Source organism: Dasypus novemcinctus, chromosome 8, assembly GCF_030445035.2.
Source record: "Dasypus novemcinctus isolate mDasNov1 chromosome 8, mDasNov1.1.hap2, whole genome shotgun sequence".
Lineage (NCBI taxonomy): Eukaryota > Metazoa > Chordata > Mammalia > Cingulata > Dasypodidae > Dasypus > Dasypus novemcinctus.
Genome location: NC_080680.1, coordinates 41,599,199 through 41,619,669, shown reverse-complemented (window position 1 = coordinate 41,619,669; position 20,471 = coordinate 41,599,199). Strand labels below are relative to the sequence as shown.

General features: G+C 33.9%; 1 protein-coding gene across 1 annotated transcript in view; it reads left to right on the top strand.

Annotated features, from left to right (window-relative positions):
* The window catches only part of ZNG1A (Zn regulated GTPase metalloprotein activator 1A), a 49,172-nt gene extending 35,428 nt beyond the window's left edge, over positions 1–13,744 (top strand). The window contains exons 10-15 of the mRNA XM_004459393.4: positions 2,795–2,851; positions 5,422–5,473; positions 10,157–10,225; positions 10,321–10,386; positions 12,417–12,546; positions 12,856–13,744. Coding sequence (XP_004459450.1) covers positions 2,795–2,851; positions 5,422–5,473; positions 10,157–10,225; positions 10,321–10,386; positions 12,417–12,546; positions 12,856–12,962 — 481 coding nt within the window. The 3' untranslated portion in view covers positions 12,963–13,744. The remainder of the gene's footprint in view (positions 1–2,794; positions 2,852–5,421; positions 5,474–10,156; positions 10,226–10,320; positions 10,387–12,416; positions 12,547–12,855) is intronic.
* Positions 13,745–20,471: the final 6,727 nt, after the last annotated feature.

Here is a 20,471-nt window from a genome sequence, read left to right as displayed (position 1 = left end):
AAGAGATAGGAAGGACTACTTAACTCTTCTTTTTGGAGAGTCAGGGAATTTTTGACTGAGTAGGTGATCATTGACCTGAGTCTTGGAGAATGAATAAGAATTTTCCAGATGGAGTAGGGATGACTTTTCAATAAGGAATGACGTGTGAAGATTTTGTGTTCTAGGAAACAGTGCATATTTTAGAATGGCTAGCACACATATGTAGTAGAGAGAAGAGGTATGGCTGAAGAGTGGAGTCTTGAATGCTAGAATATGTAGTTTGGATTTTCTACTACAGGCAGCAGAGCATCAGTGAAGGGTTTTAAAAGCATTATGAAGCATGGGAGATGGGTTGAATATGGTGCTTTCTTGAAGCTAGTTATAGGAAGGAGGAGCAAGTTTGGGGTGGGAGGTGGTAGAGGTGGATTTGCAAAAGTCAGTTAGTTCAATTTTGTAAACCTCAAGTTTGAGATGCAACTGGGGTGGAGGCATTCATAGATGTAGTCCTAGAGTCCAGGAACAAGGTAGTGGAGAGTATCTACAACTCGTAGATTAGGTGTACCCTGTTGATGAGAATCACCAGAAAAAAATAGACAATTTTCCTAGAGTGGCAGCAGAACATCACTCCCCACTTGGGAAAACCAAAGCCCCTTCCCTTTTCATTTCCCTGTCCCCTGTCTTTGACAAGATCCTTAAAGCAGACTTTGGACATAAGGAAAATTGAAAGTAACCCTTTATAAGGAAAAGATTACGTATTCCTGGCATAGACTGTTGAAGAAATTAGAGATAAGATGAATTTTTAAACTTTTTTCTTCCCCCTTTTTGTTTGCTTCATTCTCTCATTCAGTCAAAAAATTATGGCTTTAGTCTTTGGGTTTAAGTTTTTTTTTTCTCTTCTTTATTATTCTTTGAGAAAGGATCTTATGTATTTTTCTTCAAGGAGGACAATTAAATACCACTTGATGCCATGGTTCTCTAGTCAAATGCCTTGGATGAGGGGAGAAATTTATTTTTCATGGCTGTACTAGATTAGGGGAAAGTTCATAGAAACTTTAATATAGAAATTTAGACTTCTAATACCATTTTACTCTCTATTGAGATTCTGGAGAGATACAGTGAGAAGCTTTGTCATTTTATTATTCTCTGTATAGTGTCATTTGTCTTACTCTTGGAAGTACCAAAAGAATCTGTGTATAATGCAGAATTTTCTCTATTTATATGACAGATATCTTCAAGGACTTTGTTAGTGTGAAACTGTAGTTTATTTCAAAGCATTTGTTTCAAAACTGAATATTGGTGTTCACACAATTAGCATGTGTAAGCTTTATTAAATTTTAAGCAGTTCCTGAGCTAAAGATGATAAATTTGGAGGAAATTTTCATTCATTTGTAACTACCAATATAAATATTTGCAAATGCTCGGGGGTGAGGGAGAAAAAGGAAATATGTTTAATGTTAAGGCATTTGGGATATTAGTATAATTTAATATTCAAAAATTTCTTCAAGGAACATTTACTTCTTTGCTTGGTAATTTTCCCAACTCTGCACATCTAGAATGTCCAGAGTTTGAAATGTTGTTACAGTCTACTAATATAAAATTTTGGAGTGTTCTTCTTTTAATAAGATGGGAATTTGTCCACTTCGTGCCAAAGCAAGCATTCATAATCTAACAGATTATTGTTGCCACACTAAGTGTATGGCAGACTGTTGAGAATGAACAAAGCAAGCACAGCCCATCAGTCATAGTCAAAGGAGATGTGTTTTTTTTCTTACTTGTTTGCACATTTTTTAAAAAACTGAATTTGACAAAGTTTTATTGCCCTTGTGAAAAAATTTAATAAATGTTTGGCAAGCTCCTGGAATCTAATTTTGAAATTTGTTTTACTATTGTCCTTTTCTTTAAACATTCTTTCATTTTAGCTTTGATTATAGATCAAATGACTGTCCTCTAATATTTTGTAGGCTTACATTGAAATTGAAATTCACTCACCAGCCTTTATAATTTATTTCTATATACTTTAACCAAATCTAATGCTAATCATGATATGCTATTCTCATCTAATTTGAATCTCTGCATTCCTAATAAGGTGTAACTACCATTAAATATTGCTAACAAATATAATGTTTATTCAGATAACTGGGAAGTATCAGTGTGCATGCAACCCCCTTCTGAATAAAATGAAATCAAACCACATTCTTCGAATCTAGATAAGAATCCTAGAGAAAATCAATATGTATATACTGGTTGCTTGTCTTCCCATATTCTTTTCTTACAACATTAGGTAAAATATATCATGGGGGGTGGGTGGGAGGTAGAGTAAAAGAAATACCAAAATTCCAAAGGTAATATACCTATGCTATTATTTCCATTTGTTTTGTTTTCCTCATGTCAGTCTTTTCAGTAATTAGCTGCTGCTTGAAATAATTTCCATTAAGTGGTTTTTTTCCATAAAAATGTATTTAAAAACTTGTAAAGTAAGATTCAAAATTAAAAAGACAATTGAAAGTAAAAACCAAGCAAGCAAACAAACCCTACAGCTTGTTGAAATAATAACAACCAAGTAATTTTCTGTCTTGATCTTATACTGTCCGCTCTTAGAAATTTAAGGATAAATTTTATGTATAAAAATGTCTGTATTATAAGCATTTTTGTTTCTTGCCTTTCATTTTTAGTATTTCCAAAAATAGTATAATATACTGATTAATCATTATGTCTACATTTTTGGCCAAAGAGCCTTGAAATATTTTGTTTTTTGGGAGTGAAGTGTGTATTTCACAGAATTTCACATTGTTCACATTAGTTTTCTTCCTTATAGAGTTGATCTCTCTAGTGTATTAGATCTACATGCCTTTGACAGTCTCTCTGGAATAAGGTATGTTCTATATATTTTGTTCACTTTTATTGTAATATACCTTTCATTGCATGGTGACAGGAACAGTTTTACACTGTTGCATACTTGATTAAGTTTCCTGTCATTTCTTTGGCAAGCAGGACCATGCTTAATGAGTTATGTTTTTTAAAGTTTTGCTAATTGTTTGGAAATTAAAATTCAGTTTCCTATAGAAATTACAATATAAATGGTCATCTAATTGTTAAAACTTCTGTGTCAACCACTATGTACTCTTTCTTTGGGAAAATGCATGAAATACATAGAAAGATTTAGCTGAAGGTGTTTACAAAAACATATCCTTTCCCTTTGTTGGATCAGTTTCTTGCCTCTTTCCAAGAGGCATCTTTTTCATTAGGAAGGGAAGAAAGATTAGTTACTTCTAGACATGATTAGCTTTTGAAGTCTTATATGTGTCTAAACAAGAGCATGAATATGGACACCCTCTGGGTATTTTGTGTTGGTGGAGCTGTTTTGCTTAAAAATAGGAGTGGTAGATCGTGGTATATTTGAGACTCCTAATGCCTATTCCCATATATGTAGTTTTCTAATTTTGCTTGAGCCTTGTCCTTAGAAACTAATTTTATTTAACTAGTTTTTTTTTTTTTCTTAGTCTTTAGTGTTGTTCACACTTAAAAAAAAAAAAAAAGACTATCTAAAGTAGCCAGTGAAGATGGTAATAGTGTTTTTCTGGGCCTCTTTTACCTTGTAAGTTGGATTTTAAATTCATGTTACTTTGTGTAAAAAAAAAATTGTTTGAGATTGTTTCAGCACTTGGTAGTGTAGGGTAGGCAAGGCAGTTATCTCCTTTTCAGTTTGCAAACTGGAACACAGGTCAACTTGTAAGTGACATAGTCATTCTACAATTCATCTTTTTTCTTATTTAAGAGCTAATTATTTCAGTTATAACACCTTTTTTGAGTAATAAATAAGGTTAAAATTACAAAGATATTTCCAGGGTACCTGGACAAAATCAGCATTCGCCTTTAGAATTTTAGTTAGTAAGAAGATAGAAAATTTTGGTATACCTGAATTACATATGAAGTGACTCCTGATTTTTTAAAAAATTCCTCATAAATTACATACTATCAAAGTGCCTACTTGTTACTTTATGGCAGAAATAGTTACATCCTGATCTGCCGTCTCCTATACAAAGTTGTGAAGTCTCCTTTGGCACCCTAGCCTTTTTCCTGGCATCAGCTTCAAATATCCAATATCACTACACTTAATGATGTCTGATCATAATGGGTTATATACAGAATATTTTAGATTTACACACACTTAGTAGAAACAAAAAGTGTTACAAGATTATAAGTAAATGTGCCAAATGGGAATTCTGATTGATGAATTTCAGGTTTCTGGTGCATATACTTATCCACTAAACTAGGTTACACTTCTTTTCATTGGTTTGATCAAGAACAAATGAAGGCACAAAACTCTGAGACTATTAATTGAAATGTTCATTGTTTAATTTTTTACTTTTAGCTTCCATTTTAAGTTTAAGGCAGTCATTGTCCAACAACATTAAATACTGAACGGAAAGAAAAGACATGATTTTTCAGATTTTCTAAAGTAATCTCATTCCACACTTGCTTAAGAGCAGTTATAATGCATTAGTGACACTTAATTAGTGACACTTAAAGACCAAGCTATTTAATGTGATCCCACTATGGATAAGACCTTTGCATAACTTTTCTTTGTGCTTAGCTGCTACACCGGACAATCTTTTCCTCAGCAACCAGCTGGGAAGGATTTAATTTGACCTTCTTCCTACCAAGACCCCCCAGTGAGACCCATTCCCTCCAACTGTTCTTACTAGCCCCTTCTCTTTCCTTAACTAAATCTACTAATTTACCTCTCACTGTTCTTCAAGGCACAACATCTGCAAGGTTTTAAGTCCTTTTTCCCCTCCCATCCCACCCCCATCAGTGTCTAAATGTATGCTACAGTTGTTATGGTTATAATTTGTTACGCCATTTTGATCTTCTTGCTCTTTTCATATCAAAAGAATGCATTTTTAAGATTCTGACTTTTTGTTTTCTTTTAATATCTAGTAACTAATGATATTAGTGGATATTATTTGTTTTTTAATACATAGATATGTTCAAGGGCAAGTGTTGATAAAGGAAAATTTATCTTTCTAACAGATACTGTCTTTAGGTACCAGCATTATTTTCATATTAGGAAACGTGGAGATTTCATAAAGTTTTGAGCAATACTAAAATGCTTAAGAAACATTTCTCTAAGTCTTTATTAAACCTACTGGAATATTTTTAAAATCTGACAAATTTAGCTACCCAAAATAATGTTGCTAAAAAACTACTTTTCTTTATTGTGTGTATATGTATGCATGTGAATGTACATTTTTAAAGAAAGGTTTTTAGATATCTAATCTTCTAGTTTTTCTCTATTAGAATATGTGAACAACTGTAAAGTTAGAAATATGGAATAAATTCAGTTATTGAAAATCTCTTTCTTATTTAGCTTTGTGTCCCTATGTATAAGGTTAAGTCAGAAGTGTATTGATCGCCAAAGTTATCATCATTTGTTCTCAGTTTGCAGAAAAAACTTCAGTATGTGCCAGCAACACAGCCTCATCTTGATCAGGTAAAAAGCATTAAAAAAAAAAAACAAACAAAAAACACCACAACTTAGTATCTTTTAAATTAATTTGGTTATCTATAGAAGCATTTCAATAGAATGCTTTCTGAAAAGATATTTTGAACTATGCTGATAGTTTTCAAGTTTTCAAGTGCTTTTGAGATAATTTAATCTAGCCTTTTAATACATAAAAGGAATTTATGGACCCAATGTTGTTTATAGTCTTAGGAAATCATGTTTTCCAGCTTCTCCATTCTGTAGTTCACTCACCATCTTTTGATCAGCTCTTCTAAAAGAGCTACTGCTTAAAAGCATTCCTGGGGATGCTTTTTTTTACTATGTTGAACTGATTAAGGAAATGTCTGGTATAAGCATTCATGGCCTATTTAAATAACTTGAGTTTTACCTTCAGGTAGCACTGTAAATTTGAACTCCATTAGGTGTTTTCTCATGCTCTAAAATTCTCATTCCTAAGGTAAATATTTAAGATGATAGGAACAAATAAAATGTATTTTCACTATGGCCATGTTTCTTTTAAGCAAGTCATTAATGGTAGAGTTTTACGATAAATTCTTTGCTCTACTTAAAACGGAGGAAGAAAGTGTATGGGTGACCAGTGTACCTCGTCTCCCCTTCTCTGTCTTGAAACTATCGCTCACTTTTTGAATCATTAGTAATTTTAATAGGACCAAGAAAACAGCAGATTATTTGTTCATTTGTCTTCACTGTGACTCATATTTATGGGGATCTATATGTCCATGTTTGCGGCACCTTTTTCTGAGAAATTTGTCTTAACAGAATATTCATCTTCACTTATCTTTGAAATAAATGAATGAGAGGAATATAAGTCTTTGGCAGTAAATTTTTGAGGAAAAGTAACCATTTACCATACTCAGCTTTAGACATAAAAAAGAACTTGAAGCACATCCTTACTGACCTTCTGCATGAAGTGCATCATAATGGGAATCACAAAGGGTTAAGAGATGATGAAAATGTGGTTCTCTCTTCAAAGGACCTCTGGAATGGCCAATATTTCTATACCCATAGTACCTTGAGTATAATCCTGTCCATTTATAATGCCTATAGTTTTGGTTGAAATGCTGTTCTCTTGCAGTAGACTTTAAATTCCTTAAGGACAGGACTGTGTCTTTGTTTCCTCATTGCTAAACATGAGGCTTGGCATATAGTAGGTGCTCAGTGAATATTTGTTAAATGAATGAAAAAACAGTGATTCTTAAATAGGGGTTTATATCAGAATCACAGTCATCTGTGGTTTTTTTTTTTTTAATTGGATACACAATACCTCCCCCCCCCCCCCCCCAGAATTTCCAGGAATTAGGCTCGGGTATGTATATATTAATGTATAGGTTTATTTTAACAGTTCATTGTGGAAATTTTCAAACATACATAATAGTAGAGAAATGAAATACACCTCCTTGTACCCATCACCCAGTTGCTGTCAACATTTTGCCGGTTTTATTTCCTTTGTCCCCCCAGGACTTCTTTTGCTGAAGCATTTTTAAAATAAATTTTAAAGAAACTTTCAAACATAAATAAAAGTAGAGGGAACAGTGTAATGATTCTACATGTACCCATCACCCTTGCAGGAATATTTTAAAGCAGACCCTACACATCATGTCATTTCACAAGTAAATGGGGCATGTCCAGTTTTGTTTTTTTTTTTAAAGATCTATAGGTGATTCTGATACACTTTCCAGCTTTAGAAATAGAAATAGGGCAGAATTTAATATTATTGCAGGCACTAGGCTATGAGATTTAGAGACATGAATGGTTTTATTGGCTTTAATACTTCTGAGGCTTCTCAAAGGACACTATTTGAATAGGTAGTTCTTGTGTTTTTCTTAACATACAGTAAAATATACACATTTTTAGTGTACAATTCAATGACTATGTCTATACCTATTTGTATTCATATGCACACACAAACATACACATACGTGTAATTCTCAATCAGATCAAAATGTAGATTTTCAACACCTTAGAGAATTCCCTTGTGCCTCTTCCCATTCAGGAACTCTCTTCTCAGAAAGGTAACTGCTATTCTGACTTACATACCAAAAAGTATCCTTGAACTGGTTGATTTTTTGACAGGAAGAAGTAAGGAAAAAAGCAATACCATATGATAAGATCTTGAGCAGTGATGGTTACAGTGAGTATAGAAATGAGATATATCAAGAGCTGTTTCACAAGTACACTTCCCTGAATATCCTTACTGATTGATTATGGAGAGGTAAGAACAGGGAGGAGTAATGGAAAAGAAGCCTGGATTCACTAGAGGATCCTAGAAATAGAGAAACCTGGAATGTGAACTGATTTGGTTGAAAATACCATATATTTAACTTTGTACCTGTTGGCAGGATTTTACAATTGCAATATTACACAGACAAAGAGGCTCAAAGAATTGAAGTGTTGAGATACAGATTGGGGATTTAAACATATAAATAGAGTGGGTTTTCCAAGTGAAGAAAACAGAAATTAAGTTATTGCATATAAGAGATTGTTTGCAAAATAAAATAGAAAACTGAGAGAAATAACCAGGTGGGAAGAAACAAATCTGGTTATTCCTAAGTTTTATTTAAGAAGCAGTTTCTTATTTTGATTTTAGTTATCTGAATTATTGCCTTGCTTTTCTGCTTTCTCTGGCTGCAGACTGGTAAGGAGAGTTCATTTTAAATTTAGAAGAAAAATAAACTGGCAAACAAAAGCCTGAAATGGGTAATTCCTTGGATGTATTATATGCATGCTATTAAAGTTTCATCTTTTAGTAATGTCTAATAGAGTTCTCTGCTTTTTGTGAATACCTTGTTCACTGTTTAAGGATGACCTGGGGTTAGAGATTGGGAAAGTAGATGAAAACCCAAGTGGCAACTTATGCATAGTTTATTACTAAAGCAAATTATGAATTAGAAGTTGTGACCCACATCTTCTACTCTGGGAATATACATATTTACACCTTTTAAATTCTTCACAGTTTGTCTAATGCAAGAAGAGTTTAATGATACAGAAAAGTATCTTGTTCCAAAGTGTGTATCTCCATCCTTGAGCCCTGTGCTGCATTGTCAGTTTTTTTAAAACTTTTTCTGTGTTATGTTGGAGTTAGTAGTACCCATGAAAAATATTAAGTCATTTCTCTAGCCTGCCAAAACCAAAAATAATTCCTACTCTAAATCTTTAAGCTAAGAATGAAATAAGACTATATTGAGACATTCCCAATATTAAAAGCCCACATACTCCACCTGAGTAAAACACATTTTAAGCAGTTTTAAAGGTTGAATTACTATCTTTTGAAATGGAAAAATTATATTTCATTTATCAGTCTTTTGCTATACTTTGGATAGATATGGATTTTAAGGTATTATTTGTAGTCTTGTTTTAATGAAGAAAGAAAATAACTGTCATTTGTTTGAATGCATACTATTATGACCCTAAACTTATTTTAAAAAATAGTTTAATAGCAGAGCATGTTTATTAAAATTTCAAAATAAATGCTTTTAATTGTCTGACATTTTAAAGTCCAGCTTGAGATTTTTTAGTTGACTTGCACTTCTGAGCACGAAAGCATTTTGTGCTTTTCCCATTTCTAGCAAGAGGGGAGACCAAAGTCAATACAGTTTGTGCTTAAATTGGTCTTTAATACTTGCCTTCAGTTATTTTCTACGTGCATTTATATAAAGGCCAGTTCTGATCTTTTCATATTTTCTACTGTAAGCCTATATGATTTTCTAATTGTGAGTAATATTGCTGGGTCATATGTCAGTTTCTAGGAAGTTATGCAAAGCTGCCCTTTAGTATGCTCTTTCTGCCTCATTCAAGCTATTTGAGCTCTCTGAGCATCTTATTCTCATTATCCAAGGTAGAATTTGTGCTTTTATCATGTTATGCTTAGTCCTTGTGTGTTTTTATTGTTATGTTTGGAATTTTAGATTACAGTAGCAAACAGAGGTTTGGTTTTTAATTATATGACTTGGAGGAAATCTTTCTGGTTCTTTAGAGTTGACAATAAAAGATGTCTCAAGATCAGAAGGGAAAAATAGTTGGTAATTGATGATGTCACTAGCCCTCAGAAAGTAAAGATAACATTATTTCTGTTGTTCTCGTCCCTACTAACTCTCTTCCCTTAGGCACATGCTTGGTTAGTTAGAGATAACTGAACCTTTCCTTTGTATTTATTTTTCTAAGAGAAGAGAATTATACCTTTGCTTTTATGTTTTACTCCTGGCTCCAGGTTGTCTTTTCTTCTGAGCCTTATTTTCCCAATTCATAAAATGGAAAAAGTTATCATTACCCTACAGGATTTTGTGTAGAGTAAATGAAAACATGAAATTGAGGTAATCCACACTCAAGTACCTGACTCTGTAAATAGTTGATACTCCATGTATGTTACGTTCCCTCTTATTGCTGATAATCCTGGAAAGAATTGTACCTGTCTGGCACCTTTTCCTGAGGATTTTTCTGTGTAAATACTAACCCATTGATCAACTCTGCAGAATGTAAAAATAGAATTGTTGATTTCAAAAATCAGCAAATACAGTGAAAAATATATGTTGTTAGATAAATAAATTGCTATGTGATGTGTTCCATACTTTTCAACTTAAAACTTGTGATATTAAAGACTGTATTGATGTTACTATTAAAAAATCATTATTGATTATCTCACTTGATTTACAGGATATTGTTACAATCACATTTGAAGTGCCAGGAAATGCAAAGGAAGAAAGTTTAAATGTATTTATTCAGGTGAATGCAATTTTTAACTGATTAAAGATATATGAACTGCTGCCTTGTTGTTATTAGCAATGATTGGTCTTATTAAAATATTTTGCTTGGTATAGAATCTCCTGTGGGAAAAGAATGTGAGAAACAAGGACAATCACTGCATGGAGGTCATACGACTAAAGGTACGGTATGCAGTTCACAGTTTTATGCTTTTGGACAAAGTCCCTTTCTTGACTGTTGTATTAAACCATACTTGGTTTTAAACAGAAGCATGGTTTTACTACAAATAACCTTTGTCTATTCTTATTTTTCTTTTATCATTCCTGTTGCTGAAAAGGAGCTTTGGAAATCACTGCATAAAGCATGATTTTATTTGCATAGCTTTATTTAGTGTTGCAGCTAAAACAACTTGTATACTTTGAAATGTTACCTGATGCTCTATTTCTAGGTGTTCTGAGCAGTTACCTGGCTAGTGAGCATTATTCTGTTAAAACTCTTCTCCTCTGGACACATATTTTGCCAGAAAAAAATAAAATTTTCCTTGTGTTTGTTTTTCCAAGAAAGCTTCATTGAGAAATAATATTAGAAATCTTGCTGCAGCTGAACCTTCTGTTTCTTGATGCTTTGGCAGATACTAAACATTTGTCATAATCTATACAAAGTTAAAAAGGACTGGAAGAAATCTTGCTGTGTGTGTGAAAACCCATTCTTATTACTTGAATTTGGGTGTTTATATCATGAAAGGAGGCAGTAGTTCTAGATTGTATATTTAACCAACCATCAGCCATTCAAGTGTGTATATTGTGTGTCCAAAAATATGCATAAAGGTTTCCATATTACTGTTAGTAATTGGATCACTTTCCAGCTAGCAACTGACTACACAGGGTTACTAGAATGACAGTGATTGACACTATCAAGAAATGTTTTAGGCTTAGGTTTCTTTACCCCTTGTGCTGTCTTTATGTGGGATCGACCTTACAGAGCAGCACAGGTAAATCCCAGTTTATTCCTGAATTGTTCACACTCAGAGGAACTAAGCCAGCTCCTGCTTCTTTATGACTGTAGCACATTTATAGTCCATGATCCTATTTCATTCTGTAACTGTTTTTACACCTAGTACTGGATAAGGAATGGTTACCTAGAAAAGCAGGAGTTTAAGCATTTACACTGATGCTGCCACCAGGACCCTGCACCATCCCAGTTTGGATTTTGTCCTTCAATTTGTGACAGTTTTCTGCAGTTGTCTTCTTTGGTTCTTCCTTCCTCCTGTCACAACAGTGGGGGATTCTGGGACAAAACTGTATTGAAATAGCCGTCCTTCTCTGTCCTATTACAAAGTATTAATTGCATAATTTCAACATGTTAAAATGCTAACCTAAATAACAGCTAATATTTCAAAGTCTTTATATAAAAGTAACACAAAATTGATGCTTAAATATTTTTTCCAAATACTTTCTTATTACGTACTCAAATTCAAATTTTTTAAAAGGCAGGAAACAAAACTGGTACAGGAAAAAACACTTGGAAGAAACCCCCCTCATCCTCCAATATTTAATAGGGGTTACCTTTGTGTGGTTGAAATGACTGTGAGTCATTTGTCTCTTTTTCAATATACATATTAATTTTATAACAAATATGCATAGAAACATTATTTCAAATAGATAAATTTTATCCCAATAGAAGCTGGTTTATCACATAATTTGTTTTTCCGTCCTGCAAATAATACAAAATAAATCTTTATACAGATAAATATAATTTTGCTTTATTTCAACATTGTCTCCTCTATTTATTGCAACCTATAGAAAATCAATTTACTTTATTATAGCCAAAATCTTAACTTTTCAAATTTTCTCACAAAAACTGTGAAAAAAGTAAAATCCTTAAGAGTAGTAGAATAATTAGTAGAATCTGATAACATGTTTCATAATTTCATTATTTCCATTTTTTGTTGTGATAACACTGAAAGAACCTCTTAATACAGGTATGACTTTATAATTAGATATCATTGTCTACAGAACTTTTTTTAAAAGGTGAGGTTTTGAAAAGTTATTTCTTTAATGCACAAGTAATTGGGATTAAGTAATTTTAGTAGCATCTTTTTAAGAATTTGCATTTTAAAAATAAATAGGAACAATTAACCCATTTACACTGATGGCTATATTTGTGATTTTAAATTAGAACTGAGGCTGATTGATCTTTCTCCTTTGAGCAGGGGCTGGTGTCAATCAAAGACAAACCACAACAAATAATTGTCCAAGGTATCCATGAGCTATATGATCTGGAGGAGACTCCAGTGAGCTGGAAAGATGATGCTGAGAGGACAAATAGATTGGTCCTTATTGGTAAGTTACAAAGGGTTAAGCTGCTAAAGCAAAATAAATAATAGAGTTGGAAGGGATTACATGTGCTACCTAAACAGTATTCACCAATCAGAATCAGTTTTTAAAATCTAAAACAGCTTATGATGAATGTACTTGTTTTAATCATAGCATTCATAAAACCATGTTAGATCTTTTACTTTTCTTCAAACAGTTTTAGAAAAGTATAATTTCTGAAAATCATTAAACATTTAATAATCTAGAATTGTGATATACACTGTGTCCTTTTAGTAAACATAAGATAATCACAGCATATTTTGTTCTTTTTTGCAGGCAGGAATTTAGATAAGGATATCCTTGTGCAACTATTTATAACTACTGTGACAGAAACAGAAAAGCAGTGGACAACACAGTTCAAAGAAGATCGAGTTTGTCTGTAATACTAGAAGCATTTGTTGTCAAAAGGACTGAATGATCAAAAATGGGAATAAGATTTGTGCTGGGTGTAATTTAGGCATCTGTTCCTTTGCATTATTTCTATTGTAAATGCCAATGCAGTATTTTAGGTATTTATTTTTTAGAATACATAAAATATAGTAAGTTACTACTGTAAAGCATTCATATATTGAAATATCCTCTGAAGAAAAATTTTTTTTGAGGCAGGTGGCACAAAATTATTTTCCAAAATTGGCTTTAGAGTACATATATTCTGAATTTCTTTCCTATGGAAGTTATTTATAATAATGATGATAAAACTTACTTCAACATTATCTTTTTTCCTTAGTACTTCAGCTGATTGCATAAATACAATGATTATAATGTTATTAAAATAATTTTTAAAACAAATAATGACCTACTTTTTGTTAAAGGAAATGAAAGTTTGTGTGGCTGGAGATTTGTAAGTGGAGGAAATCTAAGTAAAAAAAAATCGTTTAAAGCATCATTTTTAGTCAGTGCTAGGCCTTACTGGGAATTAGTGTAATGAAGCTGCAGTCATTCATTTTGCAATGTATTTTGGAGATTCCAACTTTAGAGCTTTTAATTTTAAGTAAATTTTACTGCTAGTACTAAATTCATCTTTTTCTTTTGTGATTATAAATCTAAAACATGAAATTTGCCATTTTAACCATTTTTCAGTGCATAATTCAGTGGCATTCATTACATCTACAATGTTGTGTTACCATCAGCACTATCTATTATTAAAGCTTTTTAATCACCGAAACAGAAACTCTGAATCTATTAAGCAGTAACTTCTCATTTCCCTCCTCCAGTCCCTCCTAATCTGTAATAAGTGGAATTGCACAATATGTGTCCTTTTGTGTCTGGCTTATTTCACTCAACATACTGTCTTCAAGGTTCATCCACGCTATTGCATTTTTCAGTACTTCACTCCATTTTATGACTGAATAATATTCCATTGTATGTATATACCACTTTTTTGTTTATTCATTCATCTGTAAGTAGACCCTTGGGTTGTTTCTACCTTTTGGCTATCTTAAATTATGCTGCTGTGAACATAGCTGTGGAATTATCCACTTAAGTCCCTGTTGTCAATTCTTTTAGATACATCTGGGAGTGGAATTGCCAGATCATATGGTAATTTTATGTTTAACTTTCTGGGGAACTGCCAAACTGTTTTCACAGCAGCTGTACCATTTTACATTTCTATCAGCAATGTAGGTTTCCAATTTCTCCACATTCTCACCAACATTTATTTTCTGTTTTTTGGGGGGGTATAGCATCCTAGTGGGTGAGGAATGGTTTCTCACTTTGATTTTGATTTGCATTTCCCTAATGGCTAATTATGTCGAGCATGTTTTCATGTGTTATTGGCCATCTGTGTATCTTTGGAGAAATGGCTGTTCAAATCCTTTGCCCACTTTTTAATTGGGGTTTTTGTCTTTTTGTTGAGTTGTAGGATTTCTTAATATATTTTATATATTAAGTCCTTGTCATGGGAAACGGACTTTGGCCCAGTGGTTAGGGCGTCCGTCTACCATATGGGAGGTCCGCGGTTCAAACCCCGGGCCTCCTTGACCCGTGTGGAGCTGGCCCACGCGCAGTGCTGATGCGCGCAAGGAGTGCCGTGCCACGCAAGGGTGTCCCCCGCGTGGGGGAGCCCCACGCGCAAGGAGTGCGCCCGTGAGGAAAGCCGCCCAGCGTGAAAAGAAAGAGCAGCCTGCCCAGGAATGGCGCCGCCCACACTTCCCGTGCCACTGACGACAACAGAAGCGGACAAAGAAACAAGATGCAGCAAATAGACACCAAGAACAGACAACCAGGGGAGGGGGGGAAATTAAATAAAAAAAAAATAAAAATAAAAAAAAAAAAAAAGTCCTTGTCAGATATGTGATTTCCAAATATTTTTCTCCATTTTTATAAGTTTTTTTCTTCTTTCTCCATTATGTCCTTTGATGCATGAAAGTTGATCTATTTTTCTTTCGTTGCTTGTGCTTTTGGTGTCATATCTAAGAATTCATTGCCAAATCCAACGTCTTCAAGATATTCCCCCATGCTTTCTTCAAAGGGTTTTTTGGTCTTAACTCTTGAATTTAGGTCATTAATCCATTTTGAGTTAATTTTGGATATGGTATGAAGGAAGGGTTCATCTGGTTTTTTGAACCTTAATTTTCAATAGAAACTAAAAAGTGACAGTGTATAAGTTGTCAGATAAAACTCCAGGTAATTTAATAGTTTAATCATCTTTATATATAGTTTCTGTACAAGCATTCAGTAGCTGACTTTTCCCATATTCCTACTGAAAGTTAACTCAGTATAAATATATTCAAATTATAAGAGAAAAGTATTAGATTGAACTTAAAGAAGAGCTCCCCCAAATTAATGGTCATTAAATATCAAAGAAGGCTATCAAAATGACTTTTGAGGGAACAGATGCGGCTCAAGCAGTTGAACGCCTACTTCCCTCATGGAACATCCCGGGTTTGGTCCCCGGTGCCTCCTAAAAACAGAAAAACAATGAACAAACTGGAGCCAACGTGGCTCAGTGGTTGAGTGCCGGCTTCCACATACGAGGTCCAGGGTTTAATCCCTGGCTCCAGTATCTAAAAAAATAAATAAATAAATAAAATTACTTTGGAATTTCTTTTTCAGAATTTTCAATAAAGGAGTTACATTTGAATATCTTGAATGCTTCCAGTGCTTGTAAGTAGAGGGCTATTTGATTAAATCATCTCAAGTTGGTTGCTGTTGTGTTATTTTGGATTCTACCAATGAGGTTCCTGATCCTGATTGTGGGAATTCCCCCCACTGGAAAGTCCCTAATGGAAGATGGCACCTAGAGCTATCAAAATGGCTCCTGGGGCAACCAAACAGCGCGAAAGTAACAAAGAAGCGCCTGGGGCAATGACTCAGCATATACTGGAAACCAGCCCATTTCCAGGAAAAGGCAACTGAAACCGAGTAAGCACAGACCCAATAAAGGCAGGGCAACCAGCACTAGAGCACTGACATGTGTCTCACTTCACTCAATATCATCCAATCAACCTTTTACACGATCCTTCAAAAAAAGAGTATAAAATAGCCTCCCCCTTTACAATAAACGGACTTGCTTCCTCCCATTAAGCAGTCTCCAGAGTCTCATTCGCTGTGTGCTGTGTGTGTGCTGTGTGGCTGAATGTGCTAAGTGCTAAATACCTCTGTCGCCTTACCTCGCCAAAGAGCCTCCTTCCCCTGAGGTTGGAAGGCCTAGACAAGCATTCCCCCTGCCCCTGGTGGAGAAACCCTGACCGGAGTGCATTGCTGTGGGCAGCTATGAGCAACTGAACAGCAAACAGAGACAACACCTGATCTTCCTTCTCCCTTCCATCCTTTCTTATATAACATCTCTTTATTCATCCATTTGCCTCCTGAATCCATTCTCTCAATTCATGGTTGAGAGAACAAGCTTATTTTGCTATGGCAACATTGCCCAGGAGAAAGTCAGCTGATTTTTTTAGTCATATCTGAGCTTTAATCCCAGCTTTACTATTTCTTTTCTGTGTAGTCTTGAGCAAAGTATTTATTCTGAGATTAGTTTCCTTATTTATAAAATTGACAGTGTTTTGTTGTGGTTTGGACTGTATGTACCCCAGAAAGTCATGTTTTGAAATTTAATCCATTCCTGTGGGTGTAAATCTATTATAAGACCTTTTGATGAGGTTACTTCATTTTAGGCATGGCCCAGGGTGGCTCTTAATCCTCTTACTGGAGTTCTTTATAATGAGGATGAATACAGAGAACAAGAGAGAAAGCCAGGGAAATAAGAAAGTGAAATCAACAAAACCCAGAAGTGAAGGGAGAGACAAGCAGACATGGCCATGTCTTGGCATGTGGCAGAGGACCCAAGGATTGCCAGCAGCTAGTCTTTGGGAAGAAAGATGATGATTATTTGGTTTGGACATTCTCACAGTCTCAAAATTGTAAGTTTGTAAGCTAATTAATTCCCATTGTTAAGGACAACCCATTTTATGGTATCTGTTTCCAGCAGCCTAGCAAACTAAGTGATACCAACCATTCAAGGTTGTTGTGAGGATTAAATAGGTTTGAAATATGCTCAGATGAGCTCCTGGTACACAGCAGACCCTAGATAAATGTTTTCTTCCTAACAACTTAAATTTGTTTAATAATTAGTGTATTCATGATCATACGTAAACTATTTTGCCAAAGAACATTATCTAGATCTCTTCTATTCCATAAGAAATGGCTTATAGTTAATTGTCCTGATGTGGGAGAAATGTTTGAAATGATATTAATCTATACTCTTAAATATCTGTATTTATAGAACTCAAAAATATTTGTCTTTTCTTTATAAATGTTTTAAGTTCATCTTTGAATATTTTTCATTAACACAGTTATTGCATGAGTACATTTCTTATAAAAATGCAAACACTACTTATGAAGTCAGTCTCCCCTAACCCTTCTCCTTCAATTCCTGTCACTTCCTAAGGGTTAGCCCTTATTGTCAATTTAATGTCTGTCCTTTTAGACACTTTTTTTCTTTCTTATGGTTTATGTATGTTTTCCAAAATGAGTTATTTTCCAATCATCAGAACCATTGTTTAACCTGCTTCTTCAGTTTGCACATAGCAATTTAATTTTTTAATGTGTATATATTTTTAACAAGATACATTGTTTATATTTTGTAATGCCATTTGTTTTTTTTTTTTTTTACAATTTCAACTTAGTCTTAGATCTTTCCATGACAGTAAATGTAAATGTCTTATTCTTTAACTGCTATATGGAAATTTCCTAGTATAGCATAGATTACATTCATTTCAAAAAGACATTTATTGAGAGCTTTCTGTTTGCCCAGGTATTGTTTTAAGTGCTGGGAGCCATTCATGCAAAGTAGGGAACATAGGGTCTCCATCACAGGAAGTAGTACAGAAGCCCTTTAGGTGGGAATCAGCAGTGTGTTGGAAGAACTGGAAGAAGAAAAGGATAGAAAGTGAGGGTGTAAGAGGAAATTGGAGTTGTGAAATGGGGTCAGATTTTGTTACTCCTTATAGAACAGAGTAACATGGGTATTGGGAAGTCATTAAAGGGTTTTAAAAAAAAAGCAGGCTACGTGATGTGACCACTGATGAACCGATTTTGTTCCCTATTTTTGAAATTACAAACAATGCTGCAGTCAACAGCACTACACTACATCATTGTGCATGCCTTCTTGTTCTAATGTGTGAATGTTTCTCTAGAATAGATACATAAGACTGGAATAACTAAGTTGTAGGGTATGTACATTTTAAGTTTTTAATAGATATGACAAATTGCCTTCCAAATGACTTTTTTTTTTTGCCCTCATACAGTAGTGTATGAAAGTACCCATTTTTCCAAACCTAGCTAACACATTTTAACTTTTGCTAATATGGATGGAAATGGCACTTTACTTTTAATTTGGATTCTATACCATATTTTAATATTTATTATTTTAAGTAAGGGGATATTGTCCCATTCTTCATTCTAATTTTTCCCAAATGAAGTATCCAATGAGTAGGGCCATAGTTTAACCTCATTCTGGAAACTGTGGAACTTGGCTATAGATGACCTCAAGAGAAAGTTTTAGTTATAATGCAAAAAAAAAAAAAAATAGCTTGCATCATTATTGTGCAGTGTTGCTAGATAAGAGTTACAAGGAATCATCATAGTAATATTTTTAAAAATAAGGTTTAGGCATGGTTCATCTAAAACCTTATGGTTAACTGAATGATAATAAGGCCAATTACTAAATATGAGCCTCTGCTTCCTTATTCATAAAATTGAGATAACAATAAATCTCTCTGGATTGCCCCAGGGATTAAATTTTAAAGCACACTGGATACAGAGTTTTACCAAATGTTAGTTCCCCTTTACCAGCAAGGTTTAATATAAAATTCAAGCTTATGAATTTTATGAAAACAAATGGACCTTTCCTCTGTAAGAGAAAGGGGCAAGAAAATTGGTACTGAGTTTGAGATAAGCTGTTGGAAGTGTCAGCACAGGGTATGAGGAAAGACAGGGATTTGAAAGGATCAACTTGATAAAATACCCTCCAGGTAGCTCTTTTTTCCTTTTTCTTGTTAGGCTCCTAAGTAGACTCATAAGTAGACTTGATGGGTTTTTAGTTATCTTCCCTCCTTGCTACCCAGGATTCTTTGGAGGTTTGCTGCAATCGGAAGTAAAGTATTTTGAGATAAATATGGATTAGAGTGAACTTACTGGTATTCTACTATAGAAGTATTGTGACTCTAGCAATGGAAGAAACTGTATCATTGATGTGGAAACAGTGGCCACGGGAGTTGCTGAGGGCAGGGAGAGGGAAGAAGAGGTGTGATATGGGGGCATTTGGAGTTGTCTTGAATGATATTGCAGGGACAGATGCAGGACATTATATATCCTGCCATAACCCACTGAATGGACTGGGAGAGAATGTAAACTACAATGTAAACTATAATCCATGCTGTGTAGCAGTGCTCCAAAATATATTCATTAAATGCAATGAATGTGCCACATCAATGAAAGAGATTGTTGTTGTGGGAGGAGTGAAGTGGGAGGAAGTGAGGTATATGGGAACTTCTTATATTTTTTAATGTAACATTTTGTGTGATCTATGTATCTTTAAAAAAGAAAGATAATAAAAGATTTTAAAAAAGCACTATTTGTGCCATTGCAGTGGCAAGCAGGAGTAAATAAATATGACTTTAAAAGTTAAAAAAAAAAGAAGTATTTTGAGTCTTCTCATAGATTCAAGGATAGGGTTTGAGAAAAAGCCAAATATCTTTCTTCCCAGGGTCTGTAATTCCTAGATCATGGATTTTTTTGAAAAGAATAATCAACAAAATAAGATTAAAAGGCTTTTAAAGCAATAATGATCAAAACCTTGTAACTAATGGGCTTTATTGCTTTCTGCATAGTTAAAAAGTGTTTCCTTTGGATTACTAATGTAGGTGGAAAGCTATATTTTTAAATTGCTTTGAATTGTCTTTCCCAGATATAGAAATGTCATATATTAGTGAGGGTGATATTGAGAGAAGTGAATTCTGCCTTTGAATGTCTAGTAACTCACCATACTTTCATGAGAAAGAAATAGATTTCTTTTTCTCAGAATTAGTCTTAATATTACAATTAACTTACCTTTTACCTCTGTTGATGACTAAATCCCCTTTAATTTTTAGGATGTGAAATACAAGAAAGCTGACATCATCATTCTTCCTATAGATTAGTTTAGAAAGTTGATCCCCTGGGCAATACTTAAAGAATTGATGGAATGGAATAATCAGAGTTCCTTGCATTTACTTTTTCTTTTTAAGTGACTTGCCATTATAGATTCTTTCTAAAGCATTCAACTGAGTTTTGCTTGCTACTACTCTTTGTTTTTGCATTGATATATTTTTCATAACAGCTTCATTGAGATATAATTCACATACCATATGTGACGGTTTGAATTTTGTGAGAAAGGATTATGTTCTTGAACT